Source organism: Acomys russatus, chromosome 7 (genome assembly GCF_903995435.1).
Source record: "Acomys russatus chromosome 7, mAcoRus1.1, whole genome shotgun sequence".
NCBI lineage: Eukaryota > Metazoa > Chordata > Mammalia > Rodentia > Muridae > Acomys > Acomys russatus.
The window spans coordinates 37,407,050-37,424,360 of record NC_067143.1 but is presented as its reverse complement, the minus strand read 5'-3'; the positions used below and the strand labels follow the sequence as shown (position 1 = coordinate 37,424,360).

At 42.3% G+C, this 17,311-nt stretch overlaps 1 protein-coding gene across 1 annotated transcript in view; it reads right to left on the bottom strand.

The window, feature by feature from the left end:
• Adamtsl3 (ADAMTS like 3) overlaps nt 1-17,311 on the bottom strand; it is a 271,037-nt gene that overhangs the window by 25,799 nt on the left and 227,927 nt on the right. Inside the window, 3 exon segments of the mRNA XM_051149310.1 lie at nt 14,047-14,175; nt 16,618-16,729; nt 16,731-16,746. Coding sequence (XP_051005267.1) covers nt 14,047-14,175; nt 16,618-16,729; nt 16,731-16,746 — 257 coding nt within the window.

Here is a 17,311-nt window from a genome sequence, read left to right as displayed (position 1 = left end):
GTAAAAGCTTGTTGCTTTTGCAGTTCAGTTCCCAGTACCCGTATCTAACAGCGCACGCACAGCGGACCCCAACTATAGATCCAAGGGTTTGCTGCCCTCTTCTGGCCTCTGACGGCACCTGAGCATATGTGCACATATAAAGACAGGCACAGACACAGACACACAAATAAAAATAAATCTTTAAAAAGAAATGGGAACTAGGAAAACTGTATTTTATTTTTTTTCAAGGTAAACAATTATATCATTTAAGATATATGATACATTATATCATTTATAATTTTACCTCTCCCCAAAATTACATTTCTGATTTCAGTTTCTTGTCAGTGTTTATGGAATGATGCTGAGTAACAACCTTAATAGCAGGTGCTGTTTAAGCGAATATCTGCAATCTTCCCCGATCTCATGCACTTAACCCTAATCCAGAATTCCTAAATTCCTAAAAAGTAGGGCACGCCGCACATCCTTGAGCAGTTAAGAACCTGTCCCAAGGACACATGTTAACACTGCATTAAAATGATGCCGGGACACTGAAAACTGGCTTTCAAGAGGGTAGGTCAGAGTGAGAGTTCTCCCAAAGAGCTCTTTTTCCTTCAGTACAAAGTCCCTGGAAATCCCAGCTAGATTCACTTGCCTCGAGTGTCATGGAGCCATGGCCTACCCTCTGGAGGCTCATTAAAGCAGCCTGAATAGAGCAAATGAGAAGCCAGGGAAGTTCTTTGAGGCCCTATATTAATAACTCTGGCATTCTAAGAAAGATACAGCCTTTTCCTCTGGAGCATCTTGGAAAGCTTGGGTACCAGCTTTATAGGCAAGAGCTATACAGCACAGAGAAATTTAGAGTTGGTACTGCAATGCAAATGATTGGCAGGGAGGGAAGAAGAGCCAGGAACAGGAATGGTCAGGGGATGGGACGCTTTTGCCCCATCCCCAGATCTTCATCTTCTTCCATCTTCAAACTGTACATACTGATGAATTCCTTGGTTTCTGGAAAGCAGCCCAGTAGCTCCCCTCTGCTTCTGATTGGTGGGGACAGAGAGTCTGGGCAGTTTAAGGCTGTGGCCAAAACCAAGGAGGCCCAGATCAATCAGAAAGTGGGTCCAGAAGGCTCTGTAATATCCAGACTCTGGAACTGCATAGCTTAGAGACAAGCACACTTGGATCCACACCTCTGTATGGCAAGGGTGTGATGCTGTGTCTGCAGTCAGTGGAAATCTAGAGATGCTAGGGGCACCACACAGCAAAGCTATGCACAGTGAGGCTTTAGATGTGAATACAGAGACAAAAGCCTCCCTGCTAAGAAGCCAACTCCGGCACTTGGCATTGAAAAAACCATGACACCCACAAACATTTCCAAAGGACTGAAGAGGCCAGAGGATGAAGGCAAGACTCTACACATTACTGCCCTTTGCATGCTTTCAAAACTACAAATGTCCACTCTGTGCAGATAGCTCTAACATGTCAGAAATGACTTAAACTTATTTGTTGAACCTCAAAGATAGGCAGGCCATTGCCACAAGACTCACAGCTCTGAGATACCTGGCAGTCTGTTTCCACAACTCTGAAATCGCTTTTGGAAGGTGGACTGTTGTGGGAAAAAGTTCAGCTCTGCAGAGGCCACGAAATGTATACTGCACAGAGCCTGTGCCTCAAGGTGTCCTTAAAGTAGTGTTCAAAAACAAACATCTTGCATCCTTGAGAGGCCTATGAAATACTCCACACTATAAAATCCTTGGCTTAGGTAGCCCACTCTAAGATGCCTACTCTTTATGTAAATTCATAGCAGCCCTGAACATTTCTGCTATCTGTTTTTTTTTCCAGTGATTTCACAATATCCTATGATTCTTTTTACCTCCTCTTCTAGAACAAATGAAGGTTTATACTAATATTGCTTGTCCCCAGTTGATTCTGTCAGCATATAGATAAGAGGTTTACTGAACACACCGTGGGCAACAACAAAGGGAACACAAATAAATATAACAGTAAACAAGAGCTCCCAGCATTTTTTTAACAGAGACAAGACATTAAGGTAACTATGACAAAGAAATCTTCAACTGCAGGACCCCTCACAGGAGAAGTTTGAAGAATGTCCTTCCTTAGAGCTAACTGCATGCTCTTTTGTCCTTCCTGGCAATGAAGGGCCTAACCATCCCAGAGGCTACATCCAGAACCCAAAATATAAAACTTTGGTTCTTGCCATTTGCAGAATTCATTTGAACAGCTGTTGATGTACATTCCCTTTTCTAAAAATGGGGCCAACATACTGGTGTAATCAGGACCCCAGCAGTGTGCTCCAAGGCTTTAGAAATCATTGGCTCATGGCACCTAGTCCCAAAACCCGTAACGAAAGGTGTTTTCCCAAAGGCTCCTGATTTTTTTCTTGTGTCATGGAGGAGGATGCCACCAAGTTCTCTTCATGCTGTGGTCATTCCTGACCTCTCAGGACACTTGGCTTCTGCTTCACTCAGGACTGGGCAGTTTTTCCTAACTGCCAGTCATATTCTAAGAGCTGCTGGAGACTATTAGCCAGCATGTACAGGTCATAAAGTGTCCATGGCAGTCATGCCATGTACTGTCTCAAGGCAAGAGCCCTCCAGTCATCCCCCAAAGAAATAGACACAGCCATGCGAGCGGTTGCTGTGCATGCAGTACTGCACACATGGCATTGTATGTGTGTACTGCATATACTGCATAAGCCACTGACTGCAAGTGCTGAGCATGGGGAGAAAAGCCCTGCACACATGGGCCAATGATAAAAACAGTGGGCATTTTGAAGGCTCAGCCTCATGAACAGCAGTTTTGGTAACTTATTCACCTAACACTGGACTATAGGTGGAAAAACTGCTCTTATCTACTCTTTAGAAGTTGCCTTTAAAAAATAATGCCCATGCCATGATCTATAGGGGGATTCTAAACCATAGGAAAAAAGAGCAATAGAAGGGGCTTTTTGAGCAATAGTCATTTTATTTTATTTTTTAAAGATTTATTTATTTATTATTTATACAGTGTTCTGCTTGCATGTAACCCTGCAGGCCAGAAGAGAGCACCAGATCTCATTATAGATGGTTGTGAGCCACCATGTGGTTGCTGGGAATTGAATTCAGGACCTTTGGAAGAGTAGACAGTGCTCTTAAGCTCTGAGCCACCTCTCCAGCCCACAGAAGTCATTTTAAATAGACTTTATTTGCATCTATAGTTTCAGATATTCCAAGGACTGTAGATAATTTTATAAATTGATGACTAAAATACAGTTAAAAGTATATATTTAAAATTTATAATTGAAGAAAAATAAATTATCCTTAACTTAGAATATAGTCAAAAGAACCAATATGTTCAGTTCATAAAATAGGAATAGGCAGGTAATACTTAATTTTTATATTTTAGTCTTCTGAAAGTTATATATGAAACTTTGTAGGGAAATGTATTTTGCCAAAGATAGTTCTTTCTTTTTTCTCTTCACTTCCTTTCCCTTCTTTTCCTCCTCTTCTTCCCAACCCCTTCTTTCATCGAAGCAATCTGTGACTTAAAGACACTTCAGAATCACTGTGTGCAACATAAACCAGTAGCCGACGGGGAAAAGAACTGATGGAGTGATGAGACTATTTTAGGAATTTAGCCATATAATCCTGCTTCGCCACAAATATTTTCTCAAGATCCTTTCTTGAGAGAGGCATTATTCAACTCAGTAAAGAAAGCTAATAATTTGGCAAGTTAACAACAAAATTCGTAGGTATATCCCAAAGTATTTTAACATAGACAGAAAAAAAATACTGAAATTAAGAAAATACCTTTATATTTTATAATATGAATCTTTGAACTGTCTTTGCTCCCATCAATGAAGAGCTTTTCCTGTCTTCACTCATCATCTGGAATAACAACCAGAACACCAAGCCAAATTCAGCCCAAATGAGGTCCACATTTCCCACTACTTGCTTGTACATACACTGGGTGGTTAAGTAGCGTGGCTGTAAACTTCTACCTGTATCCCCCCCACACTCTCTTTTATCAACGGGTAGCAAAAGGTAATGACAGAAGTAGAGAGCTTAAACCTACACCTGTGAAAAGCTTATACCTTTTAAAAGTGTGTTTTGGCAATGATGCATTAAACATGATATACATTTTAACTTCTTGTAAACCTATTGGCTTTCTCATGACCTATTTGCTTTTCTTTCTAGATAAAAAACAATTGAAATGTAAAAAGTTCTATGCACAAAAATGTTTATTTTATTGCTATATATAAAATTGTAAAATAAATAAGAATAGCTTCCAATAGTTTCCAAAACAATTTTTTTGAGACAGGGTTTCTCTGTGTAGCCTTGGTTGCCCTGGACTTGCTTTGTAAACCAAGCTGGCCTCAAACACACAGAAATCTATCTGTCTCTGCCTCCTGAGTGCTGGGGATTAATGCCCGGCTTGGTTACCAAAATTAAGGAACTGGCTTACTCTATCTATGCTCACACAGCAGCATACCTACACAGACATTAATGGAGCAATGGCACTGGAGACTGAGCCTACAAGAGAAGGCTGATCAATACGCTCTCCAACGAAAACAGGAAGAGATAGTCAATAGATACGCAAATAATGACACAAGAGCACAAGAATAATGAAAAGCCAAATCCACATGACCCCTTCTAAAGATCAAGTTCCTCAACCACTGAATTCTAAAATACTGAAATGTGTACGATGCTGGATGAATATGTTAGAAGTTTACTAATAAAAATGGCCAGTAACCTTAGAGGGGATCTGAAAAGGCAAATGGAGTCAACCGAGAATCTGGAGAAGAAGCAACACAGAGGGGAAAGTCAGCAAAATGGACAAGCAAGCCAGCAACATGGAAGAAACACTCAGCAGGAAGTTAATATATTTAAGAAGTCATATCAAAATCTAGGAAATGAAAACTCTCACCAATAAAGCCTGCAAAACAAAGTATCAAGGATGAAGAAGAAGACCAAGCTTCATATATCAGTTTTTACAAATGACCAGCACCTACCCCTATGCATTGTCCTGGCTAGTTTTTACATCAACTTGACACAAGCTAGTGCCATCTGAGAAAAGAGACTCTTAATTAAGAAATTGCTCTGTAAGATGGGGCTTTAGGTGAGTCTGCAAGGCATTTTCTTAATTAATGATTGTTCAGAAGGGCCCAGCCCTCTGTGGGTGGTGCCATCCCTGGACTGGTGGTCCTGGGTGCTATAAGAAAACAGTCTAGGCTGGCCTCGAACTCATGATCCTTCCGCCTCCTTTAGCAAATCCTACTAAAACTGGCAGGGGAATGGGGGTAGGGAGCATGAGGGTGGGACAGGGAGGAGAGGAGGGAGGGGGCTGGGATCAGTCTGTACAGTGATGAAAGGAAGAGAGAAAGAAAGAAAAGAGAGAGGAAGGAAGGAAAGAAGGAAGGAAGAGGGGGAAAAAAGCAGGCTAAGCAAGTCATGGTGAACAAGCTAGTTAGCAAAGCTAGTTAGCAGCAATCTTCCACGGTCTCTTCAATTCCTGATTTCAGGTTCCTACTCTGAGTTCCTGCCCTGATTTCCTTTGGTGGTCAACAGTGATGTGAAGTATATGCAGAATAAACCCTTTCTTCTCCAAGTTGCTTTGAGTCATGGTGTTTAGTCACAGCAATAGAACTCCTAGCTAAGAAAAGACCAAATTAGGATAGAAACACAAGCTAAGGGCAGTGATGATAACTAAAGGCTTATAAAATCTGCTCGGGGCTGGAGAGATGGTTCAGAGGCTAAGAGCACTGTCAGTTCTTCCAAAGGTTCTGAGTTCAATTCCCAGCAACCACATCGTGGTTCACAACCATCTACAATGAGATCTGGTGCCCTCTTCTGGCATGCAGGCACACATGCAGGCAGAATACCGTGTAAATGATAAATAAATAAATCTTTTTAAAAAAGAAGAAGAAAGAAAGAAACTCTGCTCAATGAAATTATAGGACAAATTCCCTCAAATCTAGAGAACAAAGTAGACATTTAAACACAGAAGCATTTAGAACCCCAAACAGACAGGCACAAGCATTTCTCAAGAACACATCATAAGATGTCAAAAACACAAAGTAAAGCTGCGTGTGTGTGTGTGTGTACATGCACCCACTTGTGTATATGTGTATGCAAGGTGTGTGTGTGTGTGCACATGCACCCACTTGTGCATATGTGTGTGTGTGTATGCACGTGCACATGCACCCACTTGTGCCCATGTGTGTGCAGGGTGTGTGTGTCTGTGTCTATAAGGTGTGGGTGTAGGATACCAACTAACTTACAAAGACAGCACATCAGAATGACACCAGGCCACACTATCCTGGCTCTCGCGAGAGGTCAGCGTGGAACTGTATGGCTCAAGCTGTAAACGTAAACAACTTCCAACCAAGATTGCTGCTTTATCCAGAAAAGATATATTGAAAAACGGGTAGAGGAATAAAACAGCACTTCAAGATAAGTGACTCACAACTTCCAAGCCAGCCCTGAAGAAGACAGCTAAAAGTCTAGTACACAGAGTGGGATAAGAAAGGCAGTCTCAATCACCGGAATGCGGGAAGGAATGCCTTCCATGACAAGATGAACAAAGAACAAGGAGGGAATCTACCACCACTAACCAGTAAGCCAGTACAAGCTCCTCATAATAATGAGGAAAACTTTAACAAATCAGAAAAAGCTGTAAGAATTAACTTAACATCTCTTAATAATACTCTTGCTTGTAAATGGCTTCAACTCTCACCAAGAAAGAGAATAAGACTGGCTGATTGGGTTTAAAGCAAACAAACAAACAAACAAACAAACAAACAAACGAAAAGCCCTTGACCCTTGGAGCTAGGGAGTTAGCTCTGTAGTTAAGAGCGCTAGCTGCTCTTCCAGAGGACCCGAAGCTCATTCTCAGTACCCATTTAGGACATCTCACAAGCACCTGTCACTCTAGTTGCAGAGGACTGGACTGGCCTTTATGGGCCCCCTGCACACATATAGCACACAGTCACGTGGACACATTTACATGAATAAAATGAAAGATAACTCTTAAAAGAAATCCTGGCCCCAATGCTTTGTTACCTCTAAGAAACATCTCACTGATGAAAACTCAAAACATCAAGTAACTGGAAACCTCAAAGAGGCTGGGAGAGGTAGCCTGATCCATGGTAAAATAGGATCTGAACCCAAGTTAGAAGACTCCAAGAAGGCCACTGCACACTGATAAAAACTCATCAAGAAGATAATGTATTGTCAGTAAATGTATTGTCTGCTGGGGACCTGAGTTTCATAAAACTGACAAATCTGGTTCGTAGAGGAGGGCTGGACTCACAGGTCACTAAGACCTTTTTATATTTAACTTTACATGTTAAAAAAATTCTCAACTATATCTTACTATTTTTCAAAAGAGGTTTCTCTACATACATTTGACTTCATCCATTTTTGAGGCAAGATGGGGTCAGATCTAGGCTGTTCAACACAGCACTACTATCTGTGGCCATCTGGACACCTAGACATCTGGACATGCATTCAGAGGACATGAGAACATAACCAGGACAGGCTACACTCTCCCCAAAGGCTAGCCAAATCTCCCAAAGCTCCCCTTATGTCCTGACTTATTTGCCTCTAGTATCTTGTTTTGTTTTAAACAGCAGCTCTCACATAAGTGAAAGAAAGACCCCTTTTCAAACATATCAAATTCTGGCTTCACTGGATTACAGATTCTTACACTATTTGCTTCTTTTCTCTTTTATTACAACCAAATTTTTCTGAATCATAACATAGGTAATTGGGGTTTTTCATGGACTAGTAGTTTAGCTGCAAAAAAAAAAAATTGTTTTTGTGAAGGACACTGTATCTACCTATTTTGAGAGAGTTTGCCCGATACTCCTGGCTTCTTTCCTTAGACATTCCCAACAGGAGGGAGAACTAAGGCTACCCAGTCAAGTCCCAACTGGCTAGGTATCCTCGGCACTTTTCTTTCCTTCATTATCATTTTGTCCCACATTTCTGCCAAGGACCTAAGGCACGGGGTAGAATTTCCTTCAAGATACCCCACCCCAGTGACTCATTCTGTAACAGAAAACAAATGGACAAGGAGACAGTGGAGCAGAGACACAGGAGACAGCCAGGCGGAGGCAAGGCTGGGAGGCCCACGAGTGATAGTCACATGCCCATGTCTCCAGATCAAGGGGGCATTTAGACCTGTTTTGTAGACATTTTCAAACAGTGAGTGAGCATCATAGCTAGAGCCAAGGTTCTAACTACAAGCTTTTTTCTTTTCTCTCAAAGCGAGAATGATTAGGCACTCTTCCCTGCAACTACAAATGGGATGTGGAGAGCATCCTGACAGCTGTCTTTTGGCCTCAAGGAGGCACACTTCATGAAAAGAATTTCTGACTCTGATCATCTACTTGCTCTATATTTGTTTTTCTAACATACACTCCAAGCTAGCCATACCACCCACTCTATTTGTCCATATTTTTTTGCCAACGCTTAGTAGTGTGAGCCTTTTGAAGTTTCCAATGTAACAGGTCCAAGGGGAGCATCCTCTCTATCTTAATCTCATTACCAATGAGAAAAGAGACATTACAAATCCTTCCTAGCATAGGGTTTCAGTTCCAATCACTGCTGACTCCTGTGGCTGGCTTACTGTTAATTTGGTAGTTTATACTTAATTGATTTATGGTAATCATTTCTATATCATGGATATTGTGTGACAACTATTTTCTCCCAGAAATACAGGTTTTTAAAATTTGTTGACATCTTTCTTGCAGCCTTCACCCCAACACTCCAGGCCCAGAAAAAAAATTTGTTGACAATGTCTTGAGATGCTACAGCAAAATTGTGAAATTCAACCTTTAAAACTATATGGTGCAGCAGTTCAAGTACATTCATAAAGTTCTCTAAGTACTACAATGTGAGAAGCATTTTATTTATGATTTGCATTTCCAGTATTTTTGTCACTCCCAACTAATAAACATATCTCTTATATTTTAATTGAAAAATTAATTTCTTCATATTTGAGACATTTAGTCAGAATCACTCAAGGTAGAGTTTTTTCCTATATATTTATATCCAATTATCTATATTTGTTTTTCCAACATATATTCTGGCTGGCCATACTGCCCACTCTTATTTTTCTATATTCTTGCCTGCACTTAATAGTGTCAAACTCTAGAAGTTTCCAATGTAACAGGTCCAAGGGTGCATCACCTCTATCTCAATCTCATTACCAATGAGAACAGAGATACTGCAAAGCACCATTTACCTAGCCATATGCTTTGACTTTTCATTTTGCCACTCTCAGCTCCTGGGTTTTTCTATTTACTTGAATCTGCTATGGTCTCTATATTCTATTCCTTTTTTTTTTTTTCTTTTCTTTTCTTTTTTGTCTATGCCTTGTCAACACCACTCTGCTTTATAAGACATCTTTGGAACTTAGGCAGGCAAATAAATGAAGCCCTGGCCATTGTGGGACACAGCACAGCAACTTGGTGAATGAACTCTACCTGTAAGCTCTCCTGGGGCCCACAGAGCTCCATGGGGATTGCACCAGTCTCCCTTTGTCTCCAGTCCTTTCCTGCTTGCTTTCCTCTTATATACAATTACAACTAGTAAGTATCTTGGACATCAAACTCTGATTTGGCATGATCTAAAATAGATACCTGCAAGCTAGGCATGGTGGCACATGGTAGTAATCCCAGCACTCTGGAGGAAGAAGCAACAATACCAAGAGTTCAAAGTCATCCTTGACTGCATTGTGAGTTCAAGCCCTGCCTAGGCAATCTGAGACTTTGCCTTAACCAAATCAAGCAAATGCAAACCCAACAGATTAACTATTTGTTAGTATTGCAAAAATCTTTACATTCTTGATGAAAATTCTCCTTAATCACCCCATGATTGGGCTTAATGTAGGAGCATCTTAGCCCTGTACACATTTGCTCCTGTGCCCTGCTAGAGTCCTCTGTGTGCAATCTGGATAGCTTCCTGTGGAGGCCAGACGCTGCTCCCTGCTGCAGATTCTGAAGCAGATACATATATTGTGCATTCTAACTAGTGTTCCATGCTGTTTGCATTCTTTGGTTAACTTTCAATTTCACAGTAAACCCAACCCTTTGTGGGATTTCACTTTGTGTACCTCGTACTTTAGAGGCTTTTTAACCTGGGCCATAGAGCTTCATTCAGGGACCATCATTTTCCTAGCTCAGTCCCATTTGTCTGCAGACCTGGAAAGTTTAGAAGCCAAAGAGGAACCGACACATAGTAAAACATCTGCACCAGGGACTCACATCAGCTGTGTCTGATGAGCCTCAAGAATGATTCACAAGCAAGCGAGTACACACAGAGCAGAAAATTACAGGAGGGGCTGGTGAGATGTCTGTTGACAAAGATGCTTGCCCCCAAATCCAAAGCCCTGAGTTCTATCCATGGACCCACATGGTGGAATGAGAGAGCTGACTCCTGAACTTGTTCTCTGACCTCCACATGTGTGCAGGGCATGTACCTCAAAAATGTAACAGAAAATTATGTGATGAACAGTGCTTATGGTATGTGCTCACATGAAAGGAAAAATTAGACAGCAGTGCTATTTGCTGCTTTTTGCTTCCGGTCCTTAACAGAAGGTGATGGAGGAGGTGGGGCCCACACCCTAATACCCAATATTTTATAAAGAAGTATTTCTTAATAATAAGCAAGACAAACAACCTTTTCAGGACAGAACATCTAACCTTCAGAAACACTCGTTTTTCTAGTTCTATCATTCAATAGAATTAATAGAAAAATCTCTAAGAGTGGCTAAAGATACACAATGTTAATATCTATTCCATGGGAGTAGTGTAAAACATGTTGGCTATGACAAAAAATTATGGACTTGTTTAGAAGTTCTAGGTATGTGCTCTGGGATCCCCCTCTCCACCAAAACCTATAAGAAAACAGTTCAAGAGCAACTATTTTTTAAAAATGATACATCCCACCAAATTACAAAGCTCCAATTTGTCATGTAAAGATGTAATTTAGAAGGACGTATTCGATTTTGTGAATCATGCTATACATTAATATATAAAAGCAAAGATTAAATTAGATGATGACAAAGTCCTTCTACTCCTAGAGAATATTTTCTGTTTTGGAGATGAGGGTAAGACAGACTCATCCATGGTTGTATATGGCTAACTACAGAACTGGCTATCAACCAGGATTTTCTGACTTCTTACCAGCTTCACCATCTGCCTTTAAAAAGATGGCTCCCTGTACAAAGCTAAGCTGGCTGTAGCTTCTGCCCATGTGGAAACACTAACTTCACTACAGATTTGTTTAAAAACAGCACATAATTCAACATGATTGTGGCAGTGCCAGGGGCAGGTAAAGAGGGAAAGAACCTCTGAGGGGTTTCTGCCATCTGCGTCCACAGTGGAGTGCTGCTGGGCACTAAAGACCAAAGCAACTGTTTCTAGAAAAGCTGAATGGTGGGGAAAGGTGAATGCTCGCAACCCTGAGCTTCACTGGTGAGAAGGAAGAAGAGGAGGAGGAAGAAAAGGAAAGAAAAAAGGAGGAAGAGTAGTAAGACCGGTATCCTGGAGGGGCGGGGAGGGGCGGGGCAGGACAGTGACAGTACCAGAGTTGGGAAGAGTTTAAGACAACTCAGATTTTGCCTGAGTGGACAGGAGACGACACCTGAGCTGAGTTTACTGGCCTTCCCTGGAGACTTTCTTTGTGAAAACGGTTTCCACTGCATCTAGTCCTTGGCTTGGGACAGCAAAGAGCAGGCCACAAGCCTTTTGATGGACTCTCCCCGCACAGTTTGATTTTAAATGATTGGGAAGTTAAAACATAAAAAGAAACACGAAAAGCTGAGTTCTCCCTTAATAGAAGTCACATCTACTTTTCAGAATCCTCTGCAGGTGGAGAGCTACAGAAATTGGAGACGTCTGTGGCTTGGCATCTGAACAGTTTTGTTCTACTTTTCTCCTTGCCCTGGCTAGAGAAGGCTGGCCTGTTCTGTAATGGTCAGTCCATTTTGCCAGAAAATTCACATATTTGTGGGTGGAGCCAGTTGGGAGGCTGGGAGATCTGTCAAAAGTCTACATCAGCCAAACACTGCGAGGACTGCCAGAGGTTGAAAACTAATACCTTGGAGGTTAGCATATTTCCAGTGTGCCTGAGCCAAAGGTGTGCCTTCAGAAATGGGGCAAGTACGAGACCACTGTAGGGGAAGGGGGGAAGGGAGATAGACGAGTGTGACTCAGGTCCTTTCATGGCACCCATCATGCTACTGGGCAGCCCCAGAGGCCCCTGCAGTCACAGCACACTGTGTAACTGGTTCTCTGAGTTGAAACATTACCTCTGGCAGAGAAGAGGGCGGGAGGTTCTTAGAACCCAGGAAGTTAACCAAACCTACAAGACCCTGGACACTCACCAGGTTAAAAGAAGCAAAGTCCCCTCCCCAAGGTCACATAAGCAGGAAGCCGCTGCTAGAGTACAGACTCTTTGGTAGAGCTGCCTACACACTGTGCAGAGAGCTCCGGAGCCATGGCTTCAGTGAGTGGTCAGCCATGCTGGGGTGAGCTTCCATGCTCCTGTAAGTCACCTCAATAAACTCATTGGTTTAAATTCACACTAGATTTGATGGGATCTTTTTTGTTGTTGTTGATGTCCTGTATGGGATTAGTAAACACTTTCCCAGAATTCCCCAGTGATAGAGTCAAAGTCACACAACTAGGCTACCTGGTTCACCATCAGAGAATCAAAGATGGCTGCAAATATTGGGCTATCTTATTAATCCTGGGAAATTGGGGGATATAATTGTTCAGACAACTAAGCCAATGCACATAAACTAAGGGTATATAGAAAGTTCATTTTGAATCAGCATGTCTCAATTTGGCATTTACATGTCTCTCTAAGGAAGTGATGTAAAGCTACTCTATGCCCCTTATATTCCTAGAGAAGTGTGCAGATTATATTGTTTGACCACATTCTAGGGACTCAAGAATCCAGGTTAAAACTTAAGAATGCCTGGCTTAGAGTGGCAAAATAGCCTTAGCCCAGGCAGAGTCAGGCTGAAAGTTTTACTTCCTTTAGTGAAAAAAAAAAAAAAATGGATCTGTAGGGCTGTGGGTGGAACTCAGTGGTAGAACACTTGCCTTGCGTAAGCTGGGCCCAAGGGTCCATCCCTAGCACTGCAAAGAGTCCTTTATAAAGGAGGCGTGCCTGCATTAGTGTACACAGTGGAGGAGCCACTGACACAGGCCCACTCAGGGACAATCTGGCCTGAACTATGAGTAGAAAATACTGACATTCCTAGTACTAAACCTGGCTTTGCTGAGTTGAGCCACTGTATAACAGGAAGACACAACCAACAGTTTCCAAACACTCTTTTTCTTGGGCTCCACAGTCAGCATACAACCTCATAACCAAAAGTTTCTCTTCATTACGGATCTGTCCGCGTACATTTCTCTAGCTTTCCCAGATGAACAATCCAGTGTCTGTGTATGTCAATCATAGCCCACAGTGAGGACAAAGAAAGTGGCAACCGTGTGTGTGTGTGTGTGTGTGTGTGTGTGTGTGTGTGTGTGTGTGTGTGTGTGAGAGAGAGAGAGAGAGAGAGAGAGAGAGAGAGAGAGAGAACACTAGTGTGTTTGTACATATGCGCGTGCAGGTGCTTATGTACTGGGAGCTTTCTTCAACCACTCTTAACCTTTTCTTAGAGAAAGGCTTTCTCACTAAACCTAGAGCACACTGCCTAACTAGGGAGCAAGCTCTAGGAGTCTATCTGCCTCAGCATCCTACCACCCCCCACTCCCTAAGCTGGGGTTACAGACATATGCTACCATGCCTGAGATTTTTTTTTTTAATGTGCATGCTTCTGATCTGAACTCAGGTCAGTCACATGCTTGCAGAACAAAGACTTTACTGACCAAACCATCTCTCTATCCCTGGGAGGAGCTCACTTTTGGGAGTTTGCTGTATGGTGAGTGTACTAGAAATCATAGCGCTTGAGTCCATCAGGCTGGTATATGGAACACTATAATGCTAGCTGTCACCTTCTAGCAGTTAGTTGGCCAAATACCTTCACCCTGGAAATGATAATACTTACCTTTTACAGGACAGTGGAGTGTCACATTTGCTTGAAGGGCTGCCTCCACAGTGCCTCCCACAACGACAGACAAATGGCTGTGTTCCGGTTTGGTGACATTTCTTTCAATAGACAAGATGACAGGTGCCTCTTAATTCAAAGGGAGCAGAAACTTTGTTAGGTTTAAGCTCATGTTCAGTGACAAGCCTCGATTTATTGAAAGAAGGGAAGAGTGCTGGCCTCTTCATCCACTGTGGCACATCAGCCATGAACACACACCCCTAGAGGCACCTACTCTGTGCAGAGATGATGACTAGGTGAGCGATGGATAGATGGACAGATGGATGTACAGAGACAGCCAAAGGTACACTGCAACCATCATGGATAAAGTGAAAATATTTTAGCTTTATAACCAAAATTAAGGTTATGATAGTTTCATAAAGAAAGACTCAGTTCATAAGATGCTAAACCTCATGGCCGGGCAGAAGAGCATCTTTCACATATAGCCTTGGCTGAGTTTATGCAGGCCTGAAGTACCAGGGATCATGCCCATCTGACACTCTATAGGAGGAGGGATGTGAGGTAGGGCAGTAGATCCTGATCTAGCCTGTTGCCCTTGGTAGGTGTTTTCCTGGATGGAGAAGGCCTCTCCCACTGCAGTAAGAATAAGGCAAGGTTCTGTTCAGCTAAAATGTATACAAAGCACCACACTGTGCTCTCTGCTCAGTGGTCACAAGAGCATAGCTACTCTTTAATTAAGGGTCACAGAGCCTGCAGTGCACAAGGCGGTACAACCAGACACTTCAACAATAATATAGTTCCTAAAACACCCCGCATCCTGTTTTCCTTTAGGGCCAGAGACAGGTTGACTTACTAATTATAGAAGAAATGTTGGGCTCAAGGCTCATTGAAAGCCGTACTGGGAAAGCTCACAACTCTTGTTGACTTTCTTCTAACCGTGTACATGTATAAAAATTTCTCCTGCTGGACTTTAGTAGGAATCCCAGTAAAAGCACTCGGTGCTCTCAGACCCATTCACCTGCAGTGTGTGGTCAGAGACGCCCCTTCTCATACTATCTAAATAAATTCACACCAACTTAAAATAGTAAAACTGTCACTATTGAAAGTTTTTTATTGAAAGGAAGCTGCTGGGTGCCTCTTTAAGAATCTTTCATACTTCTCTGTACTGTAGAGATTCTCCATTTATGAAATCATATGAGATTATCTCAAGTGCACTAGCATTGTTTGGAGGAGAAGTCAGAACTTGGCATTTTAATTAATGAGAAACCAATAGCCACATAAAACTTGCATGGAAGAAATAATAAAGGCAAAGCCACAGAGTCAGGAATTCCTTCAATAACTTTCACTCCTTGAAATTGGACACTTATTAATGGACTCACTCATCAACTCGGTCAGGACACATGCTCTGTCCACCTGTGTGCATATTTGTGTGAGGCAGACAGTGAGAATGCAGAATAAGAACACATGCATGCTTGATCCTAGGGAAGTCCCATTCTTTCTTGGAATGTCTGAAGCAGTAGAAAACTATCTTGATGGGAAAATAATGATGAGACTCCTTTGGTTGGAAAGAGGCTTTGGTTTTCACAACTCATCCTCCGGCTCATGAGGCACTCACATTAGCTCTGTCAGGAGTTTAGGTTATCTGGGGATGGACTGAAGAGCAGACTTGGGGGCATTGGTGGAGGACGGGGTCTTCTTATTTGCTACATGAGCTGCCTGCATCACTGTTTGCTTGAAAGGAGCTAATGAATACAGGGCTCAACAGTCCAGGAGAAAACAAAAGCCTGAAGACTCTGCCTTGGGAAGGCAGCCAGCCTCTGGTTGTTCAGACTCAAAGAACCTTTCTACACCAACAGGCTCAACTTTCAAGTGTCAGCCACATAGATTGGCCAGTACCTAGGAGGCCAAGCTACATTCTACTTAACCCTTGATGTCTTTATTATCACCTCAATCCACGTAGGACACAAAAGAGTAGAAGAAAAGAGAGCAGGAGCAAGGGAGCGGCTCTCTTGTTTATTTCTAGTCCCAGAATATGATCTTGCCACAGGAATTGCGGACTGCAACTTGAACAGCTAAAAATGATCTTCCATTGTGTAAGGCATCTTGATACAAAATGCCAATGTCCAATGACTGGGAAAGTCCCACGAGTGTGCAGTGCTGAAGAAGGATTAGCTGGTATGTCATTGAGAGAGAGAGAGGTACCAACTTAAAGAGTTACTGAGTCTCATTCCTCCCCTGATGGAACTTTAGAAAATCAATAACGTCAACATTGCCAATGAACCTCCAGCTCATTAACTCCCAATTTGTTGAAAGTAAGCCTTAAACCACTATCTGCAGAGAGGTTGCTGTGACCTAGGAACATGTTTAAAAGCCAATTGTTAAACTCATTCCAAACCTACTAAGGCAGGGCTCTAGGCAGCATCCAGCAAGCCCAGAGTTTTATGTTTAAACAAGCCCTCTGTACCATTGTGACCCACACTCAAGTTTTAGAGTTCTAGCATTTGGGGTGATATAAAAAAAGCAGCAACAACAAGACCGCTGGACACACTGGGATTCGTCCACAGGCATTACCTGCACACAGCACCAATGAGCTTTCCACATCTGAGCCAAGATGGTCAGCTACGGAGCACTCATAGATCCCCTGCTCTTTCCTTGTGGGATTCCGTATCTGCATCTTCCCAGTTTTCATCCAAAGTGATCCTATAAAGGAGTCAGAGTGAGAAAACACACAGATAGTATACATGATTGCTGGAGGGCCATTGCAAGCTGTGGAGAATGGAGACTGCAAAGTGATAGACTTCAGTCTGGCACAGAGCCCTAGCGATAGTCATGTCTAGCCCCTGCCTAGAGGAGACACTGTATGTTTGGAAGAGTAAGGAAGGCTTTCCTTGTGCTTTAGGTTAGAGTGTCCCCAGAGTAGGCTGGGATGTAGGCATGCATACTGGCTTCTATCTTCATTTTTTTTTTAGCTTTAAAGAAAAACAAACAAACAAACAATGGCAGGCAAGCTGTACATCTCAGCAGCTGCCTGGAAGAGGAAAATGGCGGAGAGAAGAAAAAAGCCAGGCCACCTGAGTTGAGCAAACAAAAATGTCAGATACATGGTGGATAATGAGGTCATGAGACAGAGAGGAGGCTTTTGAGAGAGAGCAAATAAGTATAAACTATCAGAAAAAAAAATAAGAAGAACATGCTAGATTCTGGGCAGAAACAGGATAAGAAAAAAAAAAAAAGTTCCTCCTTTCTAAATCGGACCCCAGAACCA